At 39.3% G+C, this 10,328-nt stretch overlaps 2 protein-coding genes across 2 annotated transcripts in view; both read left to right on the top strand.

Moving 5' to 3' along the window:
• LOC102829509 (A-kinase anchor protein 7 isoforms alpha and beta-like) overlaps positions 1-6,670 on the top strand; it is a 46,599-nt gene extending 39,929 nt beyond the window's left edge. The window contains exon 3 of the mRNA XM_006834666.1: positions 6,474-6,670. Coding sequence (XP_006834729.1) covers positions 6,474-6,670 — 197 coding nt within the window. The remainder of the gene's footprint in view (positions 1-6,473) is intronic.
• Positions 1-8,013, top strand: part of AKAP7 (A kinase (PRKA) anchor protein 7) — a 183,812-nt gene extending 175,799 nt beyond the window's left edge. Inside the window, exon 8 of the mRNA XM_006834726.1 lies at positions 7,808-8,013. Within this exon, the coding sequence (XP_006834789.1) occupies positions 7,808-8,013 (206 nt within the window). The remainder of the gene's footprint in view (positions 1-7,807) is intronic.
• Positions 8,014-10,328: the final 2,315 nt, after the last annotated feature.

Here is a 10,328-nt window from a genome sequence, read left to right as displayed (position 1 = left end):
TCACTACATCAGGCAGCACTTTCCTAGTACTTCCACCATAGTTCACTACATCAGGCAGCACTTTCCTAGTACTTCCATCATGGTTCACTACATCATTGTTTTTCTCTTTGTCTGTTGCAAATAGCTGCCTCTATTACTGCCATTCTGTAATCCTTCATTCCTATTCTATGTGGCTACCACAGCAAACTTTCTAAAACATGTTCTACTTAAACTCCTTCAACCGATGTTTATTGTCTATAGAATGAAGTGGTCTCAGTAGCATGGTAATTAGGAAACTTTATCCTACCTGCTATTTCACCTTTTTTTTCCTACCCCCATCTCCATCCCTCCTATGTTTCTGAACTTTGGAAACAATTGTTGTTAAGTGCCGTTGAGTTCATTCTGACCCACAGCCACCTGTACAGGGTTTTTGAGGAACAGATGGTGAGTTTGAACCACAGACCTTGTGGTTTACAGCCCAGTGCTGATTCTGGTAGTGCTGCACCAGAAGTACCGAGACTTCTTCAATTGCATCGGCTCTTTCATGCTTCGGTGAACATGCCCATGTCTTTATTATGCTTCCCTTATATCCTTACCTCATGGAAACCCTCCCCAGGCCTGGAACTTCTATTCACCCAGCTAAAATAGCTCCTCTATGAAGCCTACTTTGTTACTCCTACCTAACTATACTGGGCCTTGAACATTCTGTTACATAACACTAAAACTTAACTTATTATTTTAGAATCATTGTTTATTACTCTGTGTAGTCACAGATTATATCTTATTAAATTGTAAATACTTAATAGTGTCCAGAAAGGGGAAGCAGCAGAGTTCTTAGGTAGGTTTTTGGACCTACAAACATCCAGTGAATATGTATTGTCCCATTTCTGATAGGACTGTATGAAGGTCTTGAGGTTATATAGGAATCATTCTAAACCATGTGATTTGGGGGTTGCTACAAGGCACTGTGGATTAATGCCCTGGAATGTGAGGTCAGTGTGAACTGCAGGGTCGGCAGTTCAAGCTCACCAGCTGCTCTTTGGAAACCTTATACAGGGTCATTATAGGTTGGAACTGACTCGATGGCACTTACCAATAACAAGAAGAAGAAGGATCAGAAGCCTAGGTTCAGGCAGTGACTTAAGGAGCATGAAGGGAAGTCAAGACTATAGAGGAACCAGCACCAGCTGGGTCCAACTAAGACCTGAAGGAGTCATAATTCTTTGTCATCGTGACAGTTTGGGGGAGGCTGCCTAGCAACCCATTCAGGCTTCAGGTTGATTACCTTTTGGGACCTCTCCTCCACTTTGTATTTTCTTCAAGGCTGTTCTTGATTCCCAGTTTAGTTGCATTCTGACCCTCCCGCTACCTGCATGCCATTTAAAAATGGTGAGAATTGGGGAGGATAGAGTAGAGATCTCTACATCACCTGGGGCTTGTCCTACTGTATCTAAACCATCATCCGTTTTCTATATATTGTATGCTAGTAACTCCAGAATAAAAATGTATAAAGGTATTGTTCCTTCCCTCTTGGAATTTACATTCTGGAAAATATCCTAAAAAATAGTTTTAGTATTTTCATTCTAAAATTTTAGTGTTGTGTGTATGTGCTGGTAGGAGTAGCATTGGTATTTGGGAGGAGGAGGGGAGCTTTATTTATATGTAGGAACCCTTTCCCCAGAGCGTTGCAGATAATAACTTCCTACAGTCAAAGGTCCATGGGATGGTGTCAGTTTAAGCGGACACTTGGGTATGGTTTCTGACCTGTCTCTCATCACAGATGAGTTAAGATGATGTGCAAGGAACTGAATGTGCCACTCAAATTTTTAATAGCCCACGGATCTCCAGTGTTTCTTTTTAGCTAGGTAGATCAAAGAAAAAGTAAGCATGGTTAAAAACAAAACGAAACAAAGCAACACTACTTCTAAGTAGGACACAATTGCACCACAGGAACAGAAAGTACAAAGTTGTGCAGATGATGGGATATTTCTTAGGAAGCCTTTGATATGAGTACTTGGAAGGGAGTGAGAACTTTGAATGTGGTTCCACTTTCTCCCTTAGTTTTACATTGGATTGTAGTGGAGATTTTTCATTTCCATTTTTAACAGTTGTTGTTGTTGTTAAAAGCCCTTGAGTCCATTTTGACTCATACAGATTCTGGATAGGGTTTCCAAGGAGCAGCTGGTGGGTCTGAGCTGTCAACCTTGTTGTTCACAGTCCATTGCTGATTCTATAGCATCACACCAGGGGTTACTATAATTTGTATCCTTGTGAGGACAGTTAGGACCTAGGACTTAGGGTAGACTGGGGATCATGATGGTTTCTGGAACCCTTCTTGTGACATCGATTAAGCATGTGTTGAGTCTGCTCATCCATAATTATCCTTGTATGTGTAACCACCAAGGAGTTCACTTCCTTTCTGTTTTATAACCACATAATTCTATTTTTTCCCTGCACTGGCTGGTATCAGATATCTCAGGTAATATAAAGAAAAACAGAATCACAAATACAAACTATGGATTAGTAATGTTATGACTTTTACTGACAGTTACTTTGCTTACTTGGAATTTTCTGCACAGTTTCCTAGTATATTCTTTTAGGGGCATTACTGTGTTTGGGGGACTTAAAATAATTTTTTTATTACCATTCTTTTGTATTTTTAGCATTCTCCTAAGAAATTGCAGCTATTTGGGGGTGCGGGTGTCTAAAATAACAGTATCAGTGACAAAGCTTACATTATCATTTTAAGTAGGTCAGATATGAAACAACCTGAATAGACCAAGAAAGAAGATTTTCATCAAGACTTTGTTACATACATTGGGAATATTTCTCCTATATACTTTTGTTGGAATATCAAATGATGCTTTTTGTAAATTGCAGCAGCTTGTGGACCTATTATTGTTAACTTGGCTACAGTCTTCTGAATTTTGTCCTTAGGTAAATGCTTCCATTTTCATTTTGAATGGCTGACCATTCAGTGGTGTGCATAGCTCACTAGTGTTGTTGTCTCTGTATCTATGTATCTACCTGTCTACTTCTTTGTTGAAAATCGAGTCATGAGGAATTATAGTCTTGGGTTCCGGTCTCTTTGTGAGCAGTAAACTTACTCCTTTTTATTTTTTTATAATTTTGAGTTTTGTTCCACATTTCTTTCCACTCTATCTAGGACTTTCTAATGTGATCCCTTTCAGCGTAGTTTTTAATTGTAGCTGGGTACCATCTTGTTCTTCTGGTGTCAGAGTTGTGGAGACTGATGTTCACATGTTCCATTGGTCCATTGTACTAATTAATTCCATGTGTCTGCTTTCCTCTGCACATGGAGAGACCAATAATTGCACCTTAGATTGCTCCTTGTGAGCTTTTAAGATCCCAGTCACTACTTACCAAAGTTAGATGTAGGACATTGTCTTTGTGGACTCTATTATGCCCATGTTGACACTTTTGAGGGGAGTTGTTGTTTTTGTTAAGTGCTGTCAAGTCGATTCCTACTCATAGTGAGCTTGTAAAGGGTTTCTGAAGAGCAGCTGGTGGGTTTGACCTGCCAACCTTGTGGTTCACAGTCCAGCACTGATGCTCTAGCACCACACTAGGAGGGGGAGAGCTGTTGCTAATTTTTTCCAGTTTTGGAATCTCAAGTGAAGCCTTTAACTAATCCTTTCTCTTGCTTCTCCTTCCAAGGGAGGTAGCTAGGAATCTTGGGGGATAATTGTAAGCAGAATTGGTTCTGTTGTTGTTAGGTGCTGTTGAGTTGGTACCAACTCATAGCGACTCTGTGTACAACAGAACAAAACACTGTTCTGTCCTGGGCCAACCTCACTATTGTTGCTACGCTTGAGCCCATTGATGCTGCCACTTTTCCAATCCATCTTGCTGGGGGTCTTCCTCTTTTTCTTTGATCCTCCACCTTACCAAACATGATATCCTCCTCCAGTGACTCATCCCTCCTGACAATATGTCCAAAGTAGGAGCGACGAAGGTTGGCCATCTTGGCCTCCAAGGAGCACTCTGGCTGCACTTCTTCCAACACAGATCTGTTGGTTCTTTTGGCAGCCCATAGCACTTTCAATATTCTCCTTCAACACCATAACTCAAAAGCATCAATTCTTCTATGGTCTTCCTTATTCACTGTCCAGCTTTTGCATGCATATGAGGTTACTGAAAATACTATGGCTTGGGTCAGACGTAAGTCCTGGAAGATTCATAGCCATAACTAAGATGTTAATCCTCAAGCTGACATCTTTGCTCTTCAACACTTTAAAAAGGTCTTGTGCAGCAGATTTGCCTAATGCAGCATGTTGTTTGATTTCTTGACTGCTGCTTCCATGAAGCATGAAGAATGAAGTCCTTGACAACTTCAATCTTTTCTCCATTGATAAGAATGTTGTTTATTGGCCAGTGGTGAAGATTTTTGTTTTCTTTACACTGAGATGTAACCCATACCGAAGGCTGTGCTCTTTGATCTTCATCAGTAAATATTTTAAGTCCTCTTCACTTTCAGCAAGCAAAATTGTATCATGTGCATATCACAGGGTGTTAATGAGTATTCATCCAATCCTGATGCCATGTTTTTCTTCATATAAGCCAGCTTCTTGGATTATTTGCTCAGTATACAGGTTGAATATGTATGGTGAAAGAATACAACCCTGTCACACAACTTTCTTAATTTTAAACCATTTGTGTTCCCATGTTCTGTTTGAACAACTGCCTCTTGGTCCAGGTACAGATTCCTCATGAGCACGATTAAGTGTTCCGGAATACTCATACTTCGCAATGTTGTCCATAGCTTGTCATGATCCACACATTCGAAAGCCTTTGTATGGGCAATAAAGCACAGGTAAACATCTTTCTGATATTCTCTGCTTTCAGCCAAGATCCATCAGACATTAGCAATGATAGCCCTCGTTCCACGTCTTCTTCTGAATTCGGCTTGAACTTCTGGAAGTTCTCTGTCAATGTATGCTTGTAGCCATTTCTGTTTTACCTTTAGTAAAGCTTTACTCGCATGGGATATCAAAGATATTGTCCGATGATTTCTGCATTCCTTTGGGTCACCTTTCTTTGGAATGAGCACAAATACAGATCTTTTCTAATCGATTGTCTTCCAAATTTCTTGGCAGAGATGAGTGAGTGCCTCCAGTGCTGTCTCACTTTCTTGAAAGATTTCAATTTGTATTCCATCAATTCTTGGAGCCATGCTCTTTTCCAATTCCTTCAATGTACCTTGGACATCTTCCTTCAGTATCATTGGCTCTTGATCATATGCTACTTCTTGAAATGGTTGAACATCAACCATTTCTTTTTGGTATAGTGGCTCTGTGTATTCTAGATACGTGTTATACAGAAGTGACAGCACTTTAGAGGGTTGAGGGACTAATTTTTATCCTTGGTCTATATGCTTTTTTACTTAACCTCTTGTTACATGTGGCAATAGAAAATAATGCCTTACGTATGAATAATAATTTACAATGGCTATGAATCTTCCATTTATACCCATTGATTGGATTCACCTGTCCCAGACCCTAAGCTTCAAGGACAACACTGGGCATTTACCCTCTGGAACCCATGGGTGATTTTCCAAAACTGAATTGATCTTAACACGTGAGTCCTTCTATTACTTCATTGCCTCAAAGATCTGCTTTCCTAGATCCATAGTTCAATGGAAGGAAACAGGAACTGAGTGGATATGGAAGAAGAGTCCCTTTGTTCTTTTCTCTAGTTATAGGAGACCAGGATTAGTGTGCTTGGAAACGTTTGCGTGACAATAGATGAGAACCAGCTCCTTTATAGGAAAATGAAAGATGGAATAGTGAAACCTTAATTCTTACTAGCAGGGAATCACAATTATCATAAAATATTAACATCTAGCAATTTACTATCACGATCCTAGCTCTTTCTTGAACATTTTCTTACTTCTAAGAGTGCAATGATCACACTGAGATTTAAGAGAATATTAGCCTTACAAACTTATTTTAAACCAATTCCTAGTAGTTATAACTGCATTTGTCTTCCCAAGAATGCTGGGAGTTTGTAAACCCCCAATGTATAGGGTTTAAAAATAAGTGATCCAAGTAATAAGACTCTAGGGGAATCTTGATTACTTGACATTTGATAGTAAAGGAGATGTGGAAACAGAGCTAGTTGGTGAATTCACAGTTTGAAGTGCCAGGTGGTAGGCAAATGAACTTGAATAGTAATGGTTAACTTTGAAAGTGAGAAGAACAAAAATTATATGTAGAAATGAAAACTTTCAGCCTTACTAGGTAGAGTATTCCTAGATTGGGCTCATGCCCTACTTTGAACCTGAGATCTTAGGGAAAAGACAGGCTTCTGCTTCTGCAAATATCAAATGAAAAGCCAACTCAGTATTCTTGGAATTTTAGATCTGGTTTATAAACACCTGCTCCTTTTTACTGATTGACCTAGCTAGCCCCTGAATGCTGAGTTTCTCAGGTGCTCTGCTCTCAGTGACCTCTCTTCTTTATTGTGGAATGTAGGTGGGAAGAATGGAGGTGAGCCTGATGATGCTGAGCTGCTAAGGCTCAGTAAGAGACTGGTGGAGAACGCGGTGCTCAAGGCAGTGCAACAGTATCTGGAAGAAACACAGAACAAAAACAAGCCAGGGGACGGGAGCTCTGTGAAGCCTGAAGAGGTTGATAGGAATGTCAATGACAGTGATAACAACAGGAAATGAACCTGAGCCTGGGCCTCATTGCGTCATGAAAAGAATCCCTGCTCCCCTCTGCTAAGTCACAGGACTGACCAGCGTTGTGCTGCTTAAGTGTCTCATGTGGGATGCAAGGAGACTAATACTTCCATGATGGATGTATTTGCCTTTCTGTTGAACCACAGCAGAAGAGGAATGGAGCACTGGCACGAGCAGTATAAATGAATTTTTGGAAGAAGAATGGCCTACGTTTCTCTCACCCTTGACCCACAGGAAGCTCTTGTTATACACAAGGGAAGAGGATTTTGGATTAAGCCTGTTGTGTGCTATCGAGTTACATCCGACTCATAGCAACCACGTATAGGGTTTGTGAAACTGACTGATGGGTTTGAATTTCCAACATTTCGGTTACCAGTCCAGTGCTTATCCTGCAGCATCACACCAGGACTTGAATTAAGCTTGTTGTTGTTATTAAGTGCAGTCAAGGTGGTTCAGACTCATAGCAACCCTGTATAGGGTTTCTGAGGAGTGGCTGATAGGTTTGAACCGTCACTTTGTGGTTCGCAGTCCAGTGCTGAGTCTACAGTGCCATTCCAGAAGTCCCAAATTAAGCCTGTTGTTGTTAAGAGCCATTGAGTTGATTCCGGTCCACAGCGAGCCTGTATAGGATTTCCAAGGAGCGACTGGTGAGATTGAACCACCATCCTCGAAGTACAAACTGACATTGCAGTCCAATGCATTAAACCCACAGCGCCACACCAGGAATTCAGTCTAGTGGACTTGAGTATAAAACCACGGAGAAGCCTTGCCATAAATGGAATACTGCCCTTTCCATTGCTTAGCAGGTATTTTGACAATCTGAGGCCAAAACACAAAGCTAAGAAGTGCTGAGTTTAAAATAACCACTGTTGAAATCATCATCCTTAGAATCTCATTATATGATGTTTTCAGGTTTGTCCTAAGTATGCTCTTGCTACGTATTATTTACTGTAAATTATGTTTAATGTAAATGATATATTTTGGGTGAAATATAACGTTTTCTAGAAAATATGGGAAATGTTTAAAAATATTTTTTAACTGTCTTCTGATAAGTCAGTGTGCTCTATTTTAATGTTGTTCATTGGTATTTGTATGTAAAGTATATTATATAATTTCTCTCTTTAGGCCAGAAACCTACTGGAATACAGGACTTAATTAATGAAGCTTTGCATCTAGAAAGGATGAATCGAAATTCCAAAGTGAAACAGCTAAAAGAACTTTTATTAAAGCCTGAGACTCAGGCCAAAATTCGGAGGGAACTTTTTGAAGGAAGACTCATCAACTACAGGGATCAAGTAAATATTATTGATTTTAGTGCGACTTTGACATAAACTCTACTTTGCCATCTTGGATAAAATTGTTTCAGTTTATTAGGTGTCTGGTGAGTATCTACGAGGCATCCCGATACTGTCAACATTTGGTAAGGAAAGAACCATTTCTTGTAAAAGAAAACGGATTCTGATGTTTTGGGCTAAATCTATGCTTTACAATGTTTTCTGTAATGTTGAGAAGTACTTGTAAAAAGAATTTCATAGTTAGCTGTTGTGAGATGGTCCCCAGGTCCTTACAGATAAAAGATACAGACTGAAAATGATTATGGATGAAAAAAAAATCAGTATTTTAAGCATCACTTAACTTCTGTTAATGTGATTTTTTTTTTATAATCAGAAGAAGCACTGATTAGATGTGTTTATTGAGCATTAATACTCCTAGTACAATTCTAGGAAGTGTGACTGTTTATTTAGCATTAGTACTTAAATGAACATTTATAAATGTAATTATTATAATCATTGGCTAAGAATGTTTCACAATATCTATATGTACTATTTTTTACTGATCAAAATTTAGTTTTCCTTTTGATTTTTTAATGACTAAGTGTTTTTAGATTTTTATTTTCTACTTGTTTGAAGGCAAACTCTAGGTCTTACCTTATCCCTTGCAATCTGAATTGGTTTGCAAATACTCACTTTAAAGAGAATTCTTAAAACATTTTCCCATATGATGATCGCTGGTAACAACTTTTTCTCTAGTCCTTATAAACTTGCTGCTACTAATAGACCATGATGGAGGGGAAGAATTCTTTGGAAGTGGTTATGGCTTGAACTGTGACACCATCACTCCCAAATATGTATTACACATCTTAACCTCCATGCCTATGGTTATAATTCCATTTGAAAATGGTTGTGTTTGTTATGTTGATGAAACATGATTGTTGTTGTTAGGTGCCTGTGGAGTTTGGCTCTGACTCATAGGATCCTATGCAAAACAGAACAAAACACTTCCTGATCCTGTGCCATCCTCACAATTGTTAAGTTTGAGCCCACTGCTGATGCTACTGTGTCGATCCTTCTTATTGGTGGTCTTCCTCTTTTTTGAGGACCCTTCATGTTACCAAGCATAACGCCTTCTCCTAGGACTCGTCTCTCCTGAGAACATGTCCGAGGTGTGAGAGTTGAAGTCTCCCCTTCCTGGCTTCTAAGGAGCATTCTGGCTGTACTTCTATCAACACAGATTTGTTTGCTCTTCTGGCAGTCCGTGGTACTTTTAATACTCTCCTCCAACACCATAACTCAAAGGCATCACTTCTTCTCTGGTCTTCCTTATTCACTGTTCAACTTTCACATTTATATGAGGCAATTGAAAATACGATGGCCTTCGTCATGTGCACCTTTTTGTTGTTTCTAAGTGCCGTTATGTCAATTTCGACCCGTAGCGACCGTGAACAGGGCTTCCGAGGCTGTAAATCTTTATGGGAACAGAACGCCTCATCTTTCTCCCGTGGAGCAGCTGGTAGTTTCGAACTGCTGACCTTGTGGTTCGCAGCCCGATTCATAAACACTACGCTACCAGAGCACCTTAGTGCTCGAATTAATATCTTTGCTCTTGAACATGTTGAAGAGGTCTTGTGCAGCAGATTTGCCTAATGCAATACGTTATTTGATTTCTTGACTGCTGCTTGCATGAGTGTTGATTATGGAGGTAAGGAAATTGAAGTATTTGACAAGTTCAATCTTTTCTCCATTTATCATGATGTTATTTATTGGTCTAGTTGTGAGGATTTTTAACAATTTTTTATTGAGGTGCAATCCATACTGAAGGCTATAGTGAACTTCACTAAGTAGTTTCAGTCCTCTTCCCTTCCAGCAAACAAGGTTGTCTCATCCACATATCACTGGTTTTTAATGATTAGAGGATCAGAGTAGTATATATATTGAGTTAATCTCTCTTGAGATAGAAGAGAGATTATAATCAAACTAGCAAGCATAGATAGGATAAGATAGATGCCAAAGCACATAGAGATTTCCAGGGAACCAGGCAGCAGAAGTTGAAGAGGCAAGGCCCTTCCCCTGGAGCCAACAGTGAGAGAAAGCCTTCCCATAGTGCCAGCACCTTGCATTTAAATTCCAGCTTCCTAAACTATGGGAAAATCAATGTCTGTTTGTTACAGCTACCCACTTGTGGTATTTCTCTTACAGCAGAACTAGAGAACTAAGACAGAGAAAAAGTATGAAAGCATTTCAGATATAAAATTCAATTTAATCATGGATTTCTGCTATTTTTTTCACTGTGTAAAGGATATTACATTTATTTATAAATGAGTTTATGCATTTTTCATGCTTCATAATAAATGTCTTCTTTTCCTTCT

The sequence above is a fragment of the Chrysochloris asiatica genome, unplaced genomic scaffold, assembly GCF_000296735.1.
Source record: "Chrysochloris asiatica unplaced genomic scaffold, ChrAsi1.0 scaffold00013, whole genome shotgun sequence".
Classification (NCBI taxonomy): Eukaryota; Metazoa; Chordata; class Mammalia; order Afrosoricida; family Chrysochloridae; genus Chrysochloris; species Chrysochloris asiatica.
The sequence above is the reverse complement of the archived record's forward strand: the minus strand, read 5'-3'. Positions and strand labels throughout refer to the sequence as shown.